Source organism: Lactuca virosa, chromosome 2 (assembly GCF_052849685.1).
Source record: "Lactuca virosa cultivar CGN04683 chromosome 2, Lactuca_virosa_CGN04683_v6, whole genome shotgun sequence".
Taxonomy (NCBI): Eukaryota; Viridiplantae; Streptophyta; class Magnoliopsida; order Asterales; family Asteraceae; genus Lactuca; species Lactuca virosa.
The window spans coordinates 293,061,330-293,084,971 of NC_136427.1; the positions used below are offsets into that span (position 1 = coordinate 293,061,330).

A 23,642-nucleotide genomic window follows, 5' to 3' on the forward strand; every position below is an offset into this window, starting at 1 on the left:
CGTACATGCAAAGAGGTATGAAGCTAAAACACCAAAATAAGCTAGAAATGGGAACCTAGGGTTTGCATAAAGGTAGCTACTTTGAGCTCCTGGAGCTCAATGATGTCCATATCTATAGTTCACTACCCTAAGGGAGCTCCAATCTCGAGTTTGGACCTTGAAATGTCCCAAAGTGGCAAAACAAGCATATATGAAGATCTACTAGGAAAATAAACAAGGTAGAGGCTTTATTACCAGATGAAGTAGCAAATGGAAGCTAGTTTCTGGATCTCCTTCTCCTCCTTTGCACCTTCTCTCCTTCCTTTTCTTCTACACTTCCAAGAATACACCAAAATACTCAAAATCAAGAAGGAATCACTCAACTCACCAATGGAGGGCTAGGATTTTGAGGGGGAACGCTCTAGAGGTGCTGGAGGCTGGGATGGGGGCTATAAAGACGTTTAAATAGGGTACAAACCCTAAGAATTAGGGTTTCATCCAGACTGGCAGACTCGCCGAGTCCGGAACTATGGACTCGTCGAGTCGCCACGCTTACTCCACGTGCTAATTCGCTGCTACTCGACGAGTTAGGGCCACTTACTCGTCGAGTAGCTTCTAAAATAAAAGAAAAATAATGTTTTAAATGCATACCAGGAACGGGGCATTACATATATGGTCTTTCTTCAGCGGATGGGGTTGAGTTCCCGCTGCCTGGTTCGTCTATCACGTCTCCCCCTCCTGGCAAAGTTGGGGGTTATCCGAAGTCCCTTGACACCGGGCTACGACTTATTCTTACCAATTTCCAGGAAGAGGTCCTGCGAAAGGAAGGTTGTAGCATCCATATGTTGACTCCCAACGTTGTGAACAAAGTAGTGGCGTTTGAGATGATCTGTCGTGCCAACGACGTTCTCCCTGACTATTTTGTCTTTAAATACTTCTTTAGGTTCTGTTGCACTGGTGACAAGTGCACTTTCTCCATCTGGAAAGGGGGGCATACCCTGGTTCCCGATGGAAAGACCCCCAAAAACTGGCATGACAAGTGGTTATGGGTGAATCACGGTTTGGCAGGCAGTGGGCGATATCGTGCTAACTCCTTCGCTGATCTCACTCCTAAACTGTTTCCACACAACCAAAGCATTTTTGATCTTCTGAAGAACATCCAGGTTACTCCTGAGGATTATTCTGAGGTGCTTCTGGTAGGTGTGGGGATGAGTCCTTCTTGGAGGCGTCGGAGGAAGATGGCGGTCTTCTTCTCTGTTGTCGATGGTAAGTGTTTTCCTTTACTCTTTCTCTTCCCCCCCCCCTTTTTTATGTCAGTTAGGGTTTTTGTTTTGGTTGATCCATACACCCTGGCTATATGTTTTCCTCATGTCCCATCGTTTTACAGGTGTTGAGTCCTCCCTATCCATGGATGAGGTGTTGCGAAAGCGTTATCGAGGGAAACCGGAACACCGAGAGGTAGATCTGATCGATTGTCTTCCTCCTCCTTGACGAGTTGACCAGATTGTCTTGGCTACTGGCGCATCTACTCCCCCTGTGGTTAGTGGGACACCGACACCAACTGTTGTAATTCCTTGTCCTATTACCATCGTTGCACCTTTAAGTGGCACTTGTTCTAGTTCGGTTGGGGTGAGTGAGGACAGCAAAGATGGGATTATTTCTGATGTCCGTCGTGTGCAAGCTAAGCGAAAAGCCATCTTAGCCATGGGTGAGACGGTTACTGGGGCTCCTAACGTTGCCAAGCGGGTTCAGACGAGGCATGGCTTTTCCCGCCTTCTGAACTCATTATCTTCAACACCATCGACACTTGTTGTGATCCCCGATGACGACGTTCAACAGTCCGAGGGGGCCAAGGGGGACTCTGAGCAGCCCAGTGTTTCTGTTCCAGTTATGTCTGAAGTTCTTCCAAATTCTTCTCCGATCAAAGGTTCTAGTAGTGTGGAGCGGGGCTCGACTCCTCCTAGTGGGGGTATTGGCGAGGTTCCCTCTGTTCCTCCCACTTTTGTTCCTGCTTGGAATCTCAACAATGAGTCTTGCCTCTCTGTGCGCACCAACTCAATAGAATTTGCCCGGCATGCATTCCCTCCTGCTGCAATTACTGATATGGAGGCCATGGGCAGTCCCGTTCTTTCTCATAATATGTCTTATGCCGCTGCACAGACTATGTTCTACCTTGTTGCAGGTGCTCGGCGTGTCCAGCTGCTCAACGAGATGGAGGCAGTTCATGCGAGGTGTAGTTCACGTGAGGTTAGGTTGAAGCGTCAAGTGTCTGAGTTGGGAAGTGATGTGCAGGGTTTGGAGCAGAAGTGTCAGTTGCTTTCTGCTGAGAAGGTTGATGTGGAAGAAATCAGTGCTACTCTGGAGGCCAAGGTGGATTCCTCACTCAAGTGAACGAAGGTTTGATGATTCAAGTTAAAAGTTTGGAACGCGACGTTGCTGATCGAGACAGATTGATTGCCGCCGTTCAGGCAGGTGCCGAAGCTACCCAACGTGATTTGGACTGGCTGCTACGTGTTGGCCTTGTACGGGTTGTAGATAAGCTGATTGAGCATCCAGATTTTACAAATGCTATAAGTCTCATCCGCCATGCTTCTTTTATTTCTGGGGCGGAGTCCAGTCGCAGTGTTTCTATTCCTGCAGTGGTTTTTGATTCTGTTGATCCTGGTGATGGCGTCCCCCCCCTGTGAGTGTAAATGAGGCCTTGTTATCGTTTGCTAGCATGGACCATGCATCCTTGCTGGGGTTAGGGAATTTGGATATCTAGGGGATCCGTGAGCTTTGTGCTTTCGCAGGCTCTGAAGGGACTCCTGATGGTGTGTCAGCTGGTGCTGTGGATGATGACGATGGGATTGAGAGTGGTGGAGGGGGTGCTGGTAATGTTCGCGAGGGGATTGGTGATGATGGCAAGGTTGTTGATGCTGGCGGTGGGAGCGTGGTTGAGCCTGTTGGTGAATTTATTGTTGGTGACGCTGAAAAAGGTGCTCATGCACCGTGTGCTACCTCGTCTGGGGCGTGAAAATATTTTCTTTACATGTCTGTTGTCTTTTGAACCAGTACTATTGAGCTCTTATTTTGCTTGGTGTTGTGATCCTTAGGCCCTATTGTACTGGATGTGTTTTTTTAATGTATGTTGGGTTTCTTTCGTTATTGCTTTGTGCATTTTCAACTTGATCTGCTAATTTGGTGGATGGGACCATTCCTTTGGCGGTTTTCGTGTTGATCTGTGGTTGATACGTCAAATCAATACTAAGTATGCGCTTTATACATTGGGCGTTTTTGCTAAGCGTGTTCTTAATACACTGGGCATTTAATCATCAATGCACTGAGCATGAGAATTTTCACGCTTTAATATACTAGGTGTTGATACTAGCATGTTGGGCATGCTCTTAATGCATTAAGCATTTGGTCATCACCACACCGGGTACGAGGATTTTGCTTTTAATACCTTAGGTATTTAACAATAATGTTCGCTTAATACACTAAGTATTCAATCATCAATACACTAAGTATGAGAGTTTTGTGCTTAATACACTAAGTATTTAATAATAATGTGCGCTTAGTACACTAAGTATTTGATCATCAATACGCTAAGTATGAGAGTTTTGCGCTTAATACACTAAGTATTTAATAATAATGTACGCTTAATACACTAAGTATTCAATCATCAATACACTGAGTATGAGAGTTTTGCGCTTAATACACTGAGTATTTGAGCGTGGGAAGTTTGCTCTTTGATGCACTAAGTATTTTTCTGAGCACTATGGTTGCATAATCTGCCCTAGATGTATTAGGTGAAGGGTCCGCGCTTGCCAGCTTAGGCGTTAACCGTTCGTGTTCATCAGAAGTAGAATTTCCTTAGGTTCCTTGCGTTCCAAGTTCTTGGAATTTCCCTTCCCTCCATTGTTTCCAATGAGTATGCTCCGTTGCGGTTTGCCTCAATAACTTTGTATGGTCCCTCCCACACGGGGCCCAATTTTCCTTGTGGCTGGGCTCGGTTTGCTTCATTCCGCCTCAGCACATAATCTCCCACTTTGAATGCCTTTTCTTTGACCCTCTGGTTGTAATATTTCTCTACGGCGTGCTTGTACGTGGCATGCCGCACTCCTGACCGTTCTCGTCGCTCTTCGAGGAGATCTAGATTCAGTCTTAGATCTTGGTAATTAGTTTCTTCCTCAGCATGAATTGTCCTCAAGGTGCCTATCGTTACTTCTACTGGGAGCATCACCTCTTCTCCATATGCTAAGCTGAACGGCGTTTCCTGCGTTCCTGTTCTTGGTGTTGTCCTATATGACCATAGCACTGCGGGCAGTTCTTCGGCCCAGTTCCCTTTAGCTTTCCTTAGTCTTTTCTTGATTCCACTTAGGATTGTCCGATTGGACACTTATGTTTGCCCGTTTGACTGGGGATGTGCTACTGACGTAAATCGCTGAGTGATCCCTTTGCTAGTGCACCAGTCTCTGAAAGGGTTTTCCGCGAACTATAGCCCGTTATCGCTGATGAGTGTCTTGGGTGTTTTGAATCTGGTCAGTATGTTCTTCCATACGAATTTGAAAATGTGCCTTCCCGATATGCATGCGACTGGCTCGGCCTCGATCCATTTCATAAAGTAATCGACCGCGACCACCATATATTTTAGTTTCCCCGAGGCTTCTGGGAACGGCCCCACAATATCTATCCCCCATTGATAGAACGGCCATGGGCTGGAGATGTTAGTCAGAGGGTCCGGAGGATTTCCTTGGACTGGTGAGTATGTTTGGCATTCAGCACATTTCATTGTCAGTTCCACCACATCTTGGTATGTGATAGGCCAATAAATTCCCATGCGGAGCACCTTTCCTGCTAGGGCGCGTGCCCCTTCATGTGCGCCCTCCTGATCGGCATGTACCTCTTGGAGCGCTTCTTTTCCGCTGGCTTCATCCACACACTTCAACCAAGCTGTTGTGAACCCTTTCCTATACAGCTCCCCGTTCACAAGTGCATATGATGGGGCTTTTATGCGTATCTTCCTTGCCTCTCCGTGGTTGTCTGGAAAAATGCCGTGTTGTAGGTATTCTATTAGTGGGGTCATCCATGTTTCTCTAGCTGCTACCAAGGTGTTTACTCGTTGTTCATCTATGCTTCTTTCCTTGAGTACTTCGACTAGGGCCTTCTTGGACAAGTGGTCGAAACATGTTGATGCCAATTTTCTCAGGGCGTCCTCCCTCCTATTTTCAGTTCTTGGTATTTGTTTGATTGTGAACTCCGTAAAAGATTTAGTGATCCGCTGCACCATCTTGACGTATCTCTCCGTCCTTTTATCTTTCGCCACGAAACTCCCATTAACTTGGTTGGCGGCTAGCCTTGAATCTGTCAGCGCCGTTACCGCTTCTGCCCCCATCTGCTTGGCCAGTCGTAGACCGGCGAGTAAATCTTCGTACTCCGCCTCGTTATTCGAAGTGTAAAAATCGAAATGAACTGCGTATGTGACCTCTTCTCCTTCCGGGCTGGTTAAGATCAAGCCTGCCCCCGAACCCTCTCTGCTGGACGCCCTGTCTGTATATAACGTCCATTTCCGACTGTCCGTTGGGGTTTTTCCTGCCTCAGATATCTCTCCTTGGGTTGTGCTTTTCCCTTCCCCTGAAATTTCGAGTAAAAAACATGCAAGTGCCTGGCCCTTGATGCTTGTTCACGGGCGGTAAATGATGTCGTGCTCGCCCAGTTCTATTGCCCATTTTCCTAGTCGACCCGAAGTTTCTGGTTTGAGCAATATCTGTTTGATTGGGCAATTCGTCAAGACTTCGATTTGGTGTGCCTGGAAATATCGCCTTAGTCTTCTGGCGGTGTAGATGATTGCGAGCACCAACTTTTCGAGACCGGGGTAGTTGAGTTCAGGGCCCTGTAATGCCCGACTGAAAAGATAGATTGGCTTCTGTTCTCCTTCTCTTTCTACAACCAGCACAGATGAAATGGCTTCGGCCAAAGTTGATAAGTATATCTGTAACGTTTCTCCCGGGATAGGGCTGGCCAATGTGGGCAGTTTGTGCAAGGCTTCTTTGATTTGTTGGAGGGCCGCCTCCGCTGCTGCTATCCACTGAAAGTTGATTTTCTCAATGCATTCTTTAAGCGTGTGAAAAAGTGGCATGACTTTGTCAGCTGATTTCGAGATGAAACGGCTAAGCGCGGTAAGCTTTCCGTTTAGGCCCTGTGCACCCTTTAGGGTATTTGGTGGCGGTGTTTCCATAAATTTGTCTATCTTGACCGGGCTGGGTTGTATTCCCTTCCTGGTTACGTAGTACCCTAGAAATTGCCCTTCTTCTACCCCAAAGGTGCACTTCCCCGGGTTCAGCTTCATCCTAGCTTTCTCCAGCGTCTTGAAGGTTTCTTCAATGTCTTCCAGCAGTTTCGTTTCATTTGGACTCCTGATGACCATGTCATCAACGTATACTTCTATGTTTCTTCCAATCTACTTAACGAATATGGAATCTACTAGCCGTTGATACGTCGCTCCTGCGTTTTTTAATCCAAATGGCATCTTGGTGTAGCAGAAGGTGCCATGATCTATGTAGAATCCCGTCTTCTCCTCGTCTTCCTTGCTCATCAGGATTTGATGGTACCCTTTATACGCATCCAGAAAGCACTTTATTTTGAAACCTTGTAGCGACTCCACCTTCTAGTCGATTTCTGGTAGGGGGTAACAATCTTTGGGGCATGCTTTGTTTAGGTCGGAATAGTCTATGCACATGCGCCATGACCTATCATGCTTTTTTACCATCACAGAATTAGCAATCCACGTTGGGAAGACTGCCTCTCTTAAGATTCCTGCCCTTGTTAGCTTGACCACCTCTGCATTAATCGCCCAGTTACGGTCCCCTCCTTGGACTCTCTTCTTTTGTTTCACCTCCTTCGTTCCCGGTTTGATCATTAGCTTGTGTTCTATGACCTTTCTGTCTACGCCAACCATGTACGTGGGGGTCCACGCGAACACACGCTTGTACGGTCTCAACAGGATTACCAACTTTCCCCTGGTTCGCTCTGGAAGGTTACGACCAATGCGTATTGACTGGTCTGGGTACTACTTATTGATCACCTCTTTCTCGTTCGCCGTTTCGACCCTTGCCCTCTTGGTTTCCTGCGCTATTTCTATTGGTTGCATGACTTCGAAGCATTGCAACTCCTTTGGTGGGGTGGCAAGGACTGTGGCTGGTCCTTCGGTAGAGCTGAACTTTACGATCCCCAAGTTTGAGCAGGGTCGTTCTTCCTAGTATGATGTTGTGTTTTGCAGAGTGGCGGATGACCACAAACTCGATCAAAGCTGTTTTTCTTTGTTTTTTGTCGTGACTGGTCAGCATGAGGGGGAAGTGGATTGTGCCCAAGGGCCATATGTTGTGCCCTGTGAAACCTACTAGTCTTCCTGTGGTGGGTCTGAGGTTTTCTTTCCATCTGTCGGGGAGGAGGCGGAAACAATGTTCATAGATTATATCCGCCGAGCTGCCTATGTCGATGTATACCCTGTGAATAGTTACATTCTTTATGGATGCTTGGATTATCAGTGGGTTATCACCCTTCCACCCTTTAGGCTGGGGATCTCTTGCTGAGAACGTGAGTCCATGGGTTGGCGTTATGATGCCTATTGGGTCGCCTTGTTCATCCTGCCTTTCCCTCTTGACACGTACCATGAGTATTTCCTTAGGTTGGGTGTGTTCCCTTGACGTGTCCTTGGCGTTCTCAGCGTCAAACTTTGCTCGGAGGCTTCGTGCTATTTCCACAAGGTTTCCCTTTAGCCGTTTTTTTTCCATTTCTTTCTTCAGAACCGAGCAATTAACGGTGTCATGGGTTTTGCTCTTGTGATATTCACAGTACCGTCCTTTTGTTGTTTTTGTTGATTGTGGTTTGTCCGCGACTACAAAGACGTCCGGTCGGCGGCCTCGCCTGTCATCTCTATTGAATGGTCTAAAGCGTCCTTGCGGGCGCTTCCCTCGTCCGAAGTGCCTACTTCCGCCCAACGTTTCTGCTTGGGTTGGACTGTAGCGCTTTGCGGGAGCCGCCATGGCGTTTAAGTATGCGTGCTTCGTTGCCTCCCCCTCTTCTTGCCTCAAGTACCGTTCTACTTTCTCCTTTAGCTCGGCTCGTGTTTGGGGTTTCTTTCCCATGAGTTTTTGAGACAAAGGGCCTGGCAAGAGTCCCCATGTGAAGGCCCCGACTATCAGACCTTCTTCATGCCCTGGGACGTCTAGTGTGGCATTTATGAACCTTGTGAAATATTCCCTCACCGTCTCTCCTTCCTTCTGCTTGCAGCCGATGATCGAGTGAGAGTCACCCTTATATTTTCGCAGTTGCATGAAATTTGTGAGAAACAAGTACTTTAGTTGGCCAAAGTTGTATATGTTGCCTGGTCGGAGTGTCTTGAACCACGTGCCTGCGTTACCATCAAGGGTTGTTGGGAAGAAGGTGCACGAAAATCGCTCATCTAGTTTGAGTGAGGTCATTGTCCATGCGTAGGTATCGATGTGGCTGTCTCGATCTGTGGTTCCGTTGTAGGTTTTTAGGTTGGGGAGTTTGGTTGTGTTTGGGATCTCATAGTCTAGCAGTTCTTTGGCGAATGGTGATGTGACACTTTGTGACAGACAGTCTTGATTTGGTATGGGTAATGGCTTGTGTGCGCTATATGGGTGAAATGCGTTGTATGGTTGCGCGCCTGGGTTGTTGTAGGATGCAGGGTAACCTGGATTAGGGCCGTAGAACGCTTGTTGTTGGAATGGAAGCTGGAGCAAATGGATTGGGAGTATAGGCTGGTTTTGGGTTTGAAAGTTGTTCGTGGTGGTCTGTTGGAGATGTGTGTTTGTAGTAACAATGGGTTCGCTCGTCATGGGCGACGAAGAAAAGAAAATGGGTGACTGAGCTATCATGGCTTGAGCCAATGGTGGTAGGGAAAGCGTTGGCTGCATGGCCATTGGTGTTTGGTGCATCGGTTAAGCACTAGCGATTTGGTTTAGTGGCAGTAACACCGGAGGGATTGGCGGCTGCCCTTGGATCATCGGATTAAAAAATGGTGGTGTTTGTGGTAATGTGACTGGTGGCATCGTCATCTGAGCCGTCTTCTGCTGTAGTGTCGGCATTATCGTATAGGTGTTTGCCACTAATGACGTGGGCGAAGGCTGTGGTAGCTGAGTCGGGATGATTGCCATGGGTGCGGTTATTGGCGGAGAATGTACTCTTGGTTGTGAACTGCTCGGTGTTTCGGCAGTTACTGCGGAACCACCTTCGTTTAGGACTTCTCTGTTTGCCACTGAAGGCGGTGGTGTTTCGTCCAGCGGTGTCATTGACCGGATCGGGCTTCCCGGTGCTCTGTTGGTTCCGCCGGTGCCATCAGACTCCATTTTTGTCGTTGAACTGTGTGGTTTTGATTTCGTTCTTCGTCACACGTACGGATGGTGCCAAATGATGCGACCTTGCTTCCGCTCTAAGACTCCAGTAACAGTCCCTGAGTTGCTCCTACAAGATCACAGAGAAAAGAGGCCGTCAGCTGTTTCCCGAGAGGGGGTTCCCGGAAAGACGCTCCGACGGTCAAGTCAGTAGGATTTAGAGAGTGTGTATGAGTGTAGCTTGGAGAAGGCGTCTTACATGTCGGGGTCATGAGCTTTTCCTTTTATACTCAACGATCATGTTCGTCCGTACGAGACAGGATCTCCTGAGCCGACAGGATCCGGGGCGCTGATTGGAGGATCGTGCTCCTTTACTTGTCAGAGCGCGGCCACTAGTCCTGCGGGTAATGCTCTGATCCTTTGCTTTGTCCCCTGACTGTATCTTTTGTCGTGGAGCTCTGGGGCGCCCTTGGCGGGCGCGAGCCTCTTGCGAGGATGCCTTTGGCGGGTGCCTACCCTTTTGCTAGAGCACCCTGCCCTTGGGGGCGCTGGCGTGCGCTAAGCCTGCTGGGCCTGGTCTGCCGGATGAACCAGTCTTCTGAGCTGGGCGCGACCCTTTCGTGCTAGCTAGGGCACGTTATCACTTCTCATCAACAGTGTGGGCTAGGAATGTGTGGTACATCTTGCGTAGGTACTTTTGAGCTTTGATGCAAGAGACGATTCGGAGGTTTATGTCGGGTTTGTCACCATAGATGACAAGGGTTTCGTTATTCGGTAAGCTAAGTCGAATGGCTTTTTCATAACACAAGATATCGACATGGTGAGAGCTCACCAATCCATGCCAATAATCACATCAAAACTTCCTATTGTAACAGGTATTAGGTCGATTCGGAAGGAGTGATTGTTTCGAGTTAGAGTGCAACCCATGTATATATTTTTAGTGCTTTCAGTTTCTTTTCCAATTGCCATTTCTACTGTGAATATTTCGTTGAGTGATTGAGGTTTTTGTTTGAGTATGTGTTTAAACTTGTGGCTCACGAAACTTCTCTCCGCACCACTATCGAAAAGTATGCATGCATATGAGTTATTGAGAAGAAACGTACCGATAACCACGGTGGGGTCGTTCATTTCTTCCTCATGTCCCATTGCCAAAACCCTCCCCACGCCTCTGACATTTTTGTTATTTGCCTTTGGGCACTCCCTTTTTGAAATGCCCTGTCTCACCACAACCGTAGCATGCCTGACTCACCCCAGCATTAGCGGCTTGGGTGGTCGGTTGTGCTGGCGCCCTACAGAAACAGGCGGTATGTCCTTTCTTGTTGCAATTGTTGCACTGAATCTCTCGACAAGCTCCGTTGTGATGGAAGTTGCACTTGTTGCATTTTGGTTGATTCTAAGCATATTGTTTGGCTGGTGTTGGGGCAGCAGGGATGGTGACGATGTGGACGGCCACATTTTGTTATCTTTTGGCAGACTCTTGAGTTGGCTGGTCCTTCTTCTTATCCCCGAACTTTCGTTTGCTATCTCCCTCTTTGGTTGCTCGGGTGTGGGGGCCATAATGCCCTAGCGGACTCCCTGGTCGACAAGAGTTTGTGCGAAACATTTGGCACTGTCGTAGGTGGTCGGGTTGGCAGATATGACCATTCCTTGAATCTGGGGGGATAGTCCCCAGATGTAGCGTTCCACCTTTTTGGTTTCCGGGGTGACCATCCCGGGGCACAGAACTGCCAAGTCGTTAAATCTGGCGGTGTAAATGTCCACATCAGACCCCGTCATGGTGTGGTTCCAAAGTTCTTGCTCCAGTTTCTGCATTTCACTCCTTGGACAGTCCTCTCCCAGCATCATGATTTTCAGGTCTTCCCAGCTCATAGAGTTGGCCACAACGAAAGTTAGAGCCTTAACATGGCCATTCCACCAGGATAAGGCCGAGTCAGCGAAGGTACAAGTCGCGTACTTGACCTTATATTCGTCCGGGCATGAATAGATCTCGAATACAGATTCGGTTTTTTCAAACCATCTTGTCAATGTGACGACATTGTCGTCGCCGTGGAACGTCCTGGGCTTGCAGTTCATAAATTCTTTGTAGGAGCACATTCGTTGGTGCCTTTGACTTTCCCCAAGATTGGAGTTGTTGGCACCACTCCCGCTCCCAGTTCCGTTTCCGTTTACATTCTCGTTGATTTGTGCCATGGTGGCTTCCACTGCGGCTGTCACATCGGATTGGAACATAGTGGGGTCCATTGGTGGAGTTGATGTTGGTGCAACTGCTGGTGTCTCGTGGGCATGTTTGTTTCTCTTGCGTGGTGACATTCTTCTGTTGGATTAGGTGTCTAAGCCCATAACTATTTTGGTATGTACTTGACGCGATTATGAGCATGGTCCTTTTGGGTTGCCTTCACCATAGCAACTGATAGGATGAATTATGGAGAAAGAGGATTAATTATGATTTATTAATATATTATGTAAATAATATATTAAAAGAGAAATCATATTGTTTAATTAATATTGATCAAATGGATCACCTTGGAATAAAGGTTGGACGAATTCTATGGGAAGCCCATAAGGAATTCGTCCAAGGGATATTCTAGAAGGAGTCCATGGGTTGCTTAAGGCTTAAGCAGTCATATTAGGGTTTCCATCTAAAAACCCTAGCAGCCACAAGTATAAATAGACCCCTAACATAAGGATTTCGACCTATGCTTCTTGGTGTTGACCTAGCTGATTTCCTCCCCTCTCCTAAGTCATCTTGTTGCTAGTGGTGTTTGTGACTCCATTAGAGGTGCAACATTTGAGGCACTACGCTTTCAAGAGTCAAGAACTTTGTGGATTGTGATTGTTATTGCTACTTAACAATCAAGGTAAGATCTAAACCCTAATCATATGTTAATTTCGATTATAGTATACTAGATCTAGGGTTTATGAGCTTTGGATGATTATTGCATGTACAACTAGACAAACTAGATCCAAAGCTTTAGGGTTTGCATGTGCACCATATGATTGATGTAATGCTCAAAACTCATCAGTGATATCAGAGCCAAGGCTGTTTATCTAATGTATTTGATGCTATGTTTGATCGTTCAAGGCTGAAAATCGCGAAAAAACCCATTCTGATGCCTGGACTCGCCGAGTTCACTGGCAACTCGATGAGTCCAAAGTTGGCTCGACGAGTCGGAGGGTTAGATGCCAGATTTTTCGGGATTTTGACCTATTTTGGCTTGGGATAATTACCAAAAACGTTTTTAACAGATAAAATCCGATTTTTTCATTATGGTATTGATTATCCTAATCCAAATAGTAGATAATTGTCAAAATTAAGATAATTACTTGTTTTATAAGATAAAGATTAATTATTTGTAATTTTTTATTTGAATTATCTTGTAAGGAAATTGAATTAGGTCAAATTTAGATAATCACTAATTATTTGATTAATTATATTATTTGTAATTTGATCTAGAAGGTTTTGAAAAGTTTTCAAAACTTTCCCTCAAGTTTTGGAATTTGAATATTTGATTAAAAGTTTAATTTTGAAATATTAAATTCTAAAACCCTAGTATTTTGAAAAAGTTCAAATTACACCCTTATGGCTTTATTAAATTAATTAAGTGTATAATTAAAAGAGAGTTAATAAATCCATAATGATATGGTTTAAATATAATTAAATTAAAAGTCTAATTTAGTGATAAATAAACCATCTAGTATTTTAAAATGTGTAAAATACACCCTTATACTATTGTATAAATTAAAAGTTTAACTTATATATAAGTATAAGTAAAGAGTCAGTCTTACCGTTAGTAGGCCTCATTCACGAAGTTGGTCTATAAGGGGTGTTTAAGGAAGCGACTTGTAAAATGACCGTCATTGGGTATCCACTCTTACCCACCGCACTCTTGACTAGTGGAGGCTCGTTAGCCGAACGGGTAGGATAGGACACAACCTTCCATCATAAGTATAATGAAATACGAAGTAACTAAACACTTTTATAAATTCCCAAATCTTAGTTACTTTGAGAAAAATGTGGAGTTGGTGCTAATCCATGAAATTGCACATTGCACATTGTTGGTCGTTAGTGGAGCATGTGTGGTTAACCGGAACACTAATATGGACTAGTAAAGGATGGCAATGGGTAGCTCGTTGATTATCATAGATCAATGGAGCGTGTGTGGTTAACCGACACATTGATTAGGTGATAAACGTCTTTGAGAGTACCAAGCTAATTTGCATGGTTATCCACACCTTGTTTGTGATCCTCGGCATCCTAGTCACAAACATGAAGGGCATAATCGAGATTAAACATGCCATTGAAAAGTTCAATGAATCTCAAAAGATCTAGGAGTTTCAATTCATTTAAAACTTAAACTTTCAATTTTCATTTTTCATGGTGGGAATTGGTAAATCGTCATTTACCTACCTTCAAATATTTTGCAGCTGGATTACGGCATCCCTCTTCCGAGTTGTAGAATATTATGTTGGGTCCTAGCCTTAATATTTCATTTGGGGTGTTATATTAAGGATCAAAATCAACTAACTTGAATTTTCTCCCGTTTCGTAGATGTCAAAATCTATCAACTATTGTCTTCCCAAATCCCATGGAAAAAGCTTTCCACATGAAGATGATATTCCACGATTCGATTGAGGAACTCGAGATCATTCTTCACTTCCCCCACCTCCTCCTATTATTCTCCCTAACCCACGTGTTCAAATACTTGAAAAGTTCAAGGTCACTCAAGCCCTATTGGCAAAAAGACACGAAGACGGAAAGTCTGTGTGTGCACATGTCTTAGAGATGAAGTCACAAACTGACAGGTTGAGGATGTTGGGTGTCGATGTCTCAAGGAAGTTGGCTGTTGATTGGGTTCTTCAATCACCTCCCGACTCATATAGTGAGTTCATTAGAGTAGGGATGAGATTTAGAACCAGAAAACCAGACCAGAACCGGATGCGGACCGGAACCGGAACCGTTAGAACCGGAATATATAGAACCGGTTCTGGTTCCGGGTTTAAAAAATGGCTTTATCCAGGTTCCGGGTAATCCGGGTTTGGGTCCATCGGGTCCGGGTAAACCGGGTCTAAAAACCGGAACCGGTGTTTGGAACCGGAACCACTTTTAGGACCGGAACCGGTTTTTGTGAAACTTTAAAAGATGTATATCTCATTCGTTTCAACTCCGATTGACATGCGGTTTTTTCCAACATGTAGTTTAGAGTTTGTACATGATTTTAGACTATAAATTTGCTATTTTTAGTTTTATATTCATTGAATTACAGTCCCTGAAAGTCGAGATATCAAAGCTGTAAATTTTTAGTTTTTCAGTTTTTTTGTATTCGGTGAAAGTTTTAAAACATGCATATCTAATGCGTTTGAAGTCGGATTGACATGTGGTTTTTTCCAACTTGTAGTTTACAGTTTGTACATGAGTTTAGACTATAATTTTGTCATTTTTAGTTTAACATTCAATGATTTACAGTCCTGCGAAGTCGGGATATCAAAACTGAAAATTTTCAACTTTTCAGCTATTTGTTTTTGTACTGTGTATTATGTGAAAATGTTAACACATGCATATCTCATTCATTCAAAGTCGAATTGACATGTGGTTTTTTCCAGAGTGTATTTTAGAGTTTGTACATGATTTTAGACTATAATTTTGTTAATTTTGGTTTCATATTCAATAAGTTATAGTCCCCCAAAGTCGGGATATCAATATAAAAATTTTCAAAGTTCAACCCACTAAGTAGTAAGTAATTACCAAAAAATTCCAGTTTTTCCGGGTTTTCCGGTTCTAAACCCACTTTATCTGGTTCCAACCTACCCACTTTTATGTTTCCGGGTTTTTCGGTTCTAGACCCACTTTACCCGGAACCATACCCGGAACCGAACCGGAACCGGTTCCTATATACTGGTCCGGTTTCCGGTTCGACAAAATCCCGTTAACCGGTTCCGGGTTTTCCGGGTCCAGGTCCATCCGGTCTGGGTTTGGACCCACTTTCATCCCTACATTAGAGAGTACTATATGATGGACCACGACGTGACCCTCATTGATCTCACCTATTTGCTTATTGCTGCTGAATCAGCGATGATTTGTGTAACATCCTTAACATATGATCCGAAAATTTCTTTTTAAATCATTAATAAAAGTATAGTTATCAACCATTTCATTCATAAACAAAGTGTTATATCCAATCAGAGTAAAATCCCAAAACATATTATTTTTATATCAGAGTAAAACATCCCAGGCTAAACAAATATGGTGTGTGTCATGCGATCACCCCGAGCTCCTACCTCCGTTACCGGAAGTACCTGAAACCAAAACTGAAAACTGTAAGCACGAAGCTTAGTGAGTTCCACAACCTACCACATACCACATACATAACCACATACTGGGCCCCCGCCCGCTGCATCGGGACTTTCCCGGCATCAGGCCCCGCTTGGCATCGAGCCCCGCTTGGCATCGAGCCCCGCTCGGTATACAGATCTGTTTCTCTTAGGCCCCGCCTGTCTCTGGGCCTCGCCCTCTAAACACATACAAACATATAACATAGCACATAACAAATAGCTAAACATACTCTACTATACTCTTGTTCTAAGGCCTCGCCCCTGTCCTGTTACTGATGAGTCGTGGAACCCCGTCCACGCTCCTGCTCATAGTGAGATACGGGCCCCCGCCCACACTTACCTCCCTCCTAACTCGGGCCTCAATCCTGCTCTACTACTAATGAGATAAGGAACCTCGTCCATACTCGGATAGTGATGAGATACGGGACCTCGCCCACACTCACCTCCCTACCAGGCACATACAAGTATCACACAGACAACAAGTATAACTGGCATACTACATTCCTCGGGCCTCGCCCGGCATCGGATCGTGATCCGAAACATATATCATTAGAATGCCTAGAGATAACCCCGGGTCTTCCTACTATACACAAACATAATGGGCCGACATTATGGCCGTAGACCCATGCACACAGTGAGGAGACTCACCTCGCATTGTTGAACCCTGCTGATACTCCTCTGGCAGCTGACTGGCAAATTCCTGAACTGCTGACCCTTCGGCTTCCCGACTACCAATACCAAACATCACTTAGTCCAATACAATAACCCTTCCGGGGTAAAATGACCATTCTACCCCTAAACCAACTTTGTCCACACCTAAGGCCCAAAACTAAGGCCCAACACTATGCAAGCTTCCCAAGCCCACTAATGGCCTAATTTACTAAATTAGGCCCATTCCCTCTATTGGGCCTTACTTTAAGCCCAACTATTTCCTTGGCCCTTATTATCTGACTACTGATGGCCCACTAAGGCCCAAGAATCCAAAGCATGGCCCAAACCGAGGCCCAATAACACATGGCCCATACAGACAGATTACGCGGGGCGTACATTTGCGTACGCTAAGCATACAGGCCCAATGGTGAGTACGCTGGGCGTACTTGCACGTACGCTCAGAGTAACCCCCCTGTTAAGTCCTTTTTCCATTATGTGCTTATTCCTCCACTTCAGAAGCTACAATTACAAATCCTGGTCCTTTTCCATGTCTTAATCCATAAAGTCACTAACTTTGTGACTTAAATTGGCCCAAACAAGTCCAAACTCCCAAAATGACATTCTTCTTCCATAAAAAGGGCTAGATCTCATGCATGAACTCATTAAGACGTCCAAGATGGTGACTTTACTCCTTATGGGACCTTTTTAGCTCTGAGGGTGGCAACCCTAAGCCCAAACACTAGGTTTCATCATAAAGGTCCATTCTTTGGACCTAAAAAGGGCCAAAGCTCCATAGACCTAGATCTAAACTTCTATAAGGAAAGATGGAAGCTTTATACCTTCTGAGGTTTGTAAATGAGCTGGAGAACTTGGATCTAAAAGCTCCTCCTTGATCAATGAGACTCCAAGATGATCACTCCTCTCCAAGAACACTAAAATGCACTCCAAAATGGCCTTACAAGCTCTATGAACACTCAAGAGGGTTTACGGTTTCGTAACAACTCTTTAGGGTGGAATGGAGGCTGAATCTTGAGGGTATAATGTTCTTTATATAATGGCACACCCTAAATTTAGGGTTTCTGGACTCTGGACGTACGCTGAGCGTACGCCAAAGGCACCCGCGACCATTTCCCTTTATACGTTGGGCGTAACCCAGCTTACGCTGGGCGTACCCACGCGCCTTCCACTTTGCATGCATGGTCCTTCTTGCCAACTTCTTCCATTAAGGGACCATTAATGTCAATAACTTCAAAGTGCTATAACTCCTTCATTCTAAGTCCGTTTCCGACGAACTTTATATCCATGAAAAGGTGGCGAGAAACCCTACATTTCTAGCAACATATCTCGGCCCGAAACCTCCTCGCCTAAAACTCAAAGCCCATAAAAGACCGAAACGCCCCTAATCTCGGGCTCTGAAATCCATAAACGAATACTTTCAGAACAAGGTGTTACAATTTGGCACACTAGTCAAGCAAATTTGGCTAGTAGATCGACCTTCTAACCTTCTATGGACAATGGCAACATTGGAAATCCGGAAAAGTTTTCTCTACGCAAGAGAAAGGCTAAGTCTGAGATAGTCCCGTGTACCATTCCAGAAGAGTCTGTATGTTTCTACTGCCAAGAGAAGGGGCATTGGATGCGAAGCTGCCATATTTACCTGAGAGATCGCAAAGATGGGAAAGTCAAGATGTATGACTCTACTTCAGGTAAAATACACTATCTAACTCTATTAACTTTTTGTTTTGTAGATTCTTAATACATGATGTGATAAGATTTCATTTTGATGTTTTGTAGGATCGAAGAAAAGAAACGAAACTTAAAGGATGAGTGAGCTAAGTCTGATCGCGAAGAAATGGATTTCGATCGCATGGTTCAATGATCGGATTTTTGAGCTGCAACTTAGAGAGTTATGATAGATTGCTTAGGAATATGTAATAGCATAGTTTTCATTTGAATTGCGTTGTAAGGACAAGTTTTTCCTCGTTTTATAAATAAAGGAAATTTTGAATTTTGTCTTATTTATTTATCCTTGCAATGTCTTTTGTGAAAATTGATGTTTGTTTCTATTATTAGCAATATTGAAATGGATGTGATTCTTAGTTATGTTATTTGTGGTAGTGTCAGAAATTTACCAAACAAGGAAAGTTTATCATCGCCCAAGTTTCAATTGGACAGAAACTTGGAATCATGCAACTTGTATTGTGTGATGAATGAGAACCTTCGTATTTGGGAAATTTAAGACTAATTCCTTGTTCACATAAGTAGGTGATTCAAGTGAAGGACTAAAGGGTCTAGTACACAATGTTGTGCACTGGTCAAGTCCACCACAAAGAACGATAAGGTTTTTTGTCATAATTTACTAAAAGTTTAGTAAATGTGGTTATGCTTAAAAGATTAAGTATGATTCTGAATCATAGGAAAAGTTTCAATGAATAGCAGAACGAATAAGAAGAATCAATTAGGCAGAAAGATAAAAGTTTCTCCAATCTGAAAAGAAAGGAGAGTACTTAAGTATCGTGTTTTATGATTGTCTTAGTGATTATGAAACTGTATCACAATTGATCCTATAAAGACACCTTAGTGCATAAGTATGACTAAGAAGAGGAATCGGGAATTGTTGAAATGGTTAAATCAAAAGGATGAGTCATACTTCGTTCGAAACTCAAGTCTTAGAGTCGTACTCCAAGATTGTGTATTGAGTGACATGTCTTAAGTAAGTTTATGACACATCATCAAATGTGGAGCAGAAAAGATTCTTACTCTTGTACATTTGAAATTGGTAAGTTGTGATGTCTTGGATAAGACAAACACCAACTAACACCAATTGTATGAAGTGTTCTGTCTTGATAAGAATCCGCACTAACTCTTGAATATTTGTTTGTCAAGGAATGTGTCTTGACAAGAGAATCTTATATGTCAAGAGGTCAGTGGGAGTCTTAATGGTCTTGAAAAGTTTCAAGAACTAATCAAGAATAGTTAATCACTAGCACACGACTTGAGGTTTATAACCCATCGTGATGACATATTCTTATTTATGTGCCATTCCAGTTGAGTTGACTATGCGTGTAATTTCTATGAGATCTCATTTGATTGCATAAGGCAAAGCACCTTGATCAGTGAAAGTTCATTGATAAGTAAGGGTGTACTGCTCAACAACTTGGAAGACATGGTAGGCCCTTGTGCTGCCAAGTGGCAAGAAATTAAGATTGAACGAGTTCGGTCCTTGGAAGACATGGTAGGCTATGACAAATTCACATGGATAGGAACACATACACCATAAAATCTAAGTGTCATAAGGTTTCTCTCCGCTTCATGAAAATGATTGTGAGGAAACACTTTCACTAGGAGGATTTTAAGGAGATAGCAATTGTGTAAATTGCATTCTCAAAATTCGATTATGATTACGGCATCCCTCTTTATAGTTCAAATTGTGAGATTTGGCAATTAGTCTGAATATTTGGGACTTATTGTTTTAAGTTCTAAATTAGTTTAGACACACATTTGAGTTATCTAGGGAAATGTGTATGAGTTTGAGAAGCTTGGATAAAGGCTTATCGAAGCATCTCGTATTAGAAAGATGAACTTTGGAAAGAAATTCAATAAGTATTGATTTCTAGAAGTCCAACTGATTTCTGAATGCATGTCAAAGCTAGTGGGAGCATAAGTGTTATGCTTGTAAGGAAATAATTCTCATGTTAGTGGGAGCATGATTATTATGTTAAGTATTGCAAGTTAGCAATATTAATTATAGACAACAAAAGTTTCAATTCACAAAGTTGCAGGGGTTGAAAAGTTGTTTTGCTATAATTAATGAAGAGAATATTATACTTCATTTCAAATCTAAAAGCTTAGATCGAGAAATTTTAATCAAATTTAGTCAAAAGATATATATGGATGTTATGTTGAAAAGATTCAACATAAAGGAATTTTATATATGACAATATTATAGCAAGAAACTGGTAAAGTATCACTTTTTTTCATGAATCGTGTACCATACGCTTCTGGTATAGGATCGATTTCATATGATGTAATATTCGACCGTTCTAAACTTTTCAAATGCCTAGGGCATTCATTAAGAGGGAAAAAGGACCAGAACCGGATATGACTAAAATAATTAAACAACTGTCAAGGACAATCTAAGGTTCGCTAAGGGTTGGTTCTTGTGCGCAGTTGGAAGTATAGTAATGAATGGACCATATCGACATTATTATTATAGATAGAATTCTATTAAGAATGAGTTGTCGTATGGAAAATATGGAAATGTTTTCATATTGGGAGTTGGACGTTAAGAATTTATGTCTAGATTAGAAACTTTTATGCAAAAAGGATGTTCAAAGGAATGTACTTTGAATGTGAGACTTCACATCTATGGAATTGCCTTGTAACAATCTCCAATAGAGTCCATGGGATATTCTAGAAGGAGTTCATGGGCTGCTTAAGGCTTAAGCAGTCATATTAGGGTTTCCATCTAAAAACCCTAGCAGCCACAAGTATAAATAGACCCCTAACATAAGGATTTCGGCCTATGCTTCTTGGTGTTCACCTAGCCGATTTCCTCCCCTCTCCTAAGTCATCTTGTTGCTAGTGGTGTTTGTGACTCCATTAGAGGTGCACCATTTGAGGCACTAAGCTTTCAAGAGTCAAGGACTTTGTGGATTGTGATTGTTATTGCTACTTAACAATCAAGGTAAGATCTAAACCCTAATCATATGTTAATTTCGATTATAGTATGCTAGATATAGGGTTTATGAGCTTTGGATGATTATTGCATGTACAACTAGACAAACTATATCCAAAGCTTTAGGGTTTGCATGTGCACCATAGGATTGATGTAATGCTCAAAACCCATCATCTTCTACCAAAAAGTTTAAAGATGGAATGATGGTAAGTTCTCGATAATGGTTAGGAATCGGGTATTATCGAAATAGACTGTCTCAACTATATGTTTGGTTGTGTCGATTGCGCAAGAATAGAGGCATACGAGACACATAAAGAGTCTAAGTGTATGGTTCTATAGTATCATAAAATACTCCTATAGTATTTTTAAGCTTTATGTTTGGTTCTAGAGTTTCTTTGTATGGAGTGTTGGTAAGTTTTAGACTTGTTGTTCACCACAACTAGTCTGAAGCATATGTTGGTCGCACCTCGGATAAATATAGTTGATCAGGCTATATTTATCCAAGATCTAATTACATACCACCTAGGCCTACCCGTAGTGTTCAACTTATCTAAATACATTTATATTGTTCTTGTTATGACACCTTTCTAGTATGTACTTATACTTTATTAAAAATATCATTATATTTTAAAAGTATACTTATACAAAATGTTTTAGTCAGAGATTTTTAGTCCGATTGTATTTATAGTTGTATATCTTATCTGGTTTGATATATTTAGTTCACAATAAACAATGCTCTGATACCAATTCGTCACACCCCCAAACAAGAACGGCGGAAACGTCTGGGAGTGGATGACTTCATGTACGTCTGTGAGTGGATGACTTCATGTACAGTATCATAACAAAATGAATAATAGCGATCATAAGAGTTTTGTATGAGAAAATATGTATCTTTTCCTTGTGAAATGATAGTGTATGATTCCAGAAAATCCAATATTTCCTTAAAATGAGTTGTAGTCTTAAAACCCTAAGACCAAAAATGTGAGTATTGTTGTACTGGAAAATAGTGTCATATAGTTTTATTATGATATAAAACCATGTGAATGTATGTTAGCCCCGTAAACCAAATGTATTGTTAATACCCCATGTGAGTCATTACAACCATGCTAAAACAAGTTGGCCTGCTGAAACGTTCTTCAGGCGTCGGAATGTTAGACAATTGTCACCTCAGACCTACTGGTCTAGCTGTAGCTAACATATTAGGTGCGGGATTGTCAGTCTCATATAGATCTATACACAAGTTTCACGCTCTCTTACCGAGATTCTGGTTATAATTCAAGACTTTAGTGTGTACTCTGGTAGGTACGGTGAAGACTATGTCTCATAAAATTGTATTAACAGGTTTACGTATACTGTAATGAAAACCCTTTTGTAAGTGGAAATATTACATTTCCATAGTTGTTACATAGTGTAAAAATAATTATACCTTTAAATAATTATTTTTTTTGTCCAAAATGATAAAATAGTATTAATGACCCATAAACTATACTTATTACAGTTTATTTTAAATGTTTTGTTGTGTCCATACATATTTGTGTGTGTGTGTGTGTGTATATATATATATATATATATATATATATATATATATATATAAGTTAACATGTTAGATGTTTTAAAAAGATTATATCATATAATTTACATCTAACACAAGTATAAGAACATTTAGTATGAATAGGCCATTTTTCTAGTTTTTGGCCTTTTTAACGACAATAACCGGTAAAAAATTTGGTTGTAAACCTTGTAAAATTTATATTGACCTTTTTGTGGATATTAAGTCAAACTAACCTTATATGTGTAAAATAACATATTTTAGGTCAAATCTCACAAAAATGGTGTCATAACCTACCCCTGACAATTTTTGTTAGAAAACCTACATAGTGTTCTTAAAAACCATAGTTTTTGTAGTTTTATTTTTATGACCCTCATTATAAATATATATATATATATATATATATATATATATATATATATATACTTATTTTTCATAGTTTACATTTTTAAACAACAAACCTGTAATGTCCCAAAAATCCGGTCCAAAATTTTCATTTTAAATCATTAATCAAGACATAACTATCAAATCATTTCTTACATAAACATAAGTCGTTATATCAAATCAGAGTATCATTTCAAAACATGCTTATTTTATCATAGTGGAACATCCTAGGCTAAAGCTTCATGGTGTGTGCGATGCAGTCATCCCGAGCTCTTCCCTCCGCTACCGGAAGTACCTGAAACCAAAACTGAAAACTGTAAGCATGAAGCTTAGTGAGTTCCCCAACCTAGCACATACCATACACATAACCACATGTTGGGCCCCCGCGCGCTGCATTGGGACTTGCCTGGCATCGGACTCGCTCCGGCATCAGGCCCCGCATGGCATCGAGCCCCGCTCGGTATACAGATATGTTTCTATTAGGCCCCGCCTGTCTCTGGGCCTCGCCCGCTATACACATACTATCACATAAACATGCTAGTACATAAAGAAAACATGCTCTAACTGTATTCCTGTTCTAAGGCCTAGCCTAATCTTTGGCCCCGCTCCTGGTCTGTTACTGATGAGTTGTGGAACCCCGTCCACACTCCTGCTGATAGTGAGATACGGGCCCCCGCCCACACTCACTTCTCCTATCACGGGCCTCGCCCCTACTCTACTAATATTGAGA

The 23,642-nt window shown here is 42.6% G+C and overlaps 2 protein-coding genes across 2 annotated transcripts; both read right to left on the reverse strand.

Moving 5' to 3' along the window:
* Positions 1-3,077: 3,077 nt before the first annotated feature.
* LOC145158650 (uncharacterized) lies at positions 3,078-6,388 on the reverse strand. Its single transcript, XM_079077510.1, has 3 exons — positions 5,674-6,388; positions 4,865-5,595; positions 3,078-3,200 (listed from the first exon to the last, which is right to left on the reverse strand). The coding sequence occupies exons 1-3, from the start codon at positions 6,386-6,388 to the stop codon at positions 3,078-3,080; spliced, it is 1,569 nt and encodes a 522-aa protein (XP_078933636.1).
* A 646-nt stretch (positions 6,389-7,034) lies between these two features.
* On the reverse strand, positions 7,035-8,909 carry LOC145158651 (uncharacterized). Its single transcript, XM_079077511.1, has one exon. It carries the CDS (start codon positions 8,907-8,909, stop codon positions 7,035-7,037), a length of 1,875 nt encoding a protein of 624 aa, XP_078933637.1.
* Between the last annotated feature and the right edge of the window lie 14,733 nt (positions 8,910-23,642).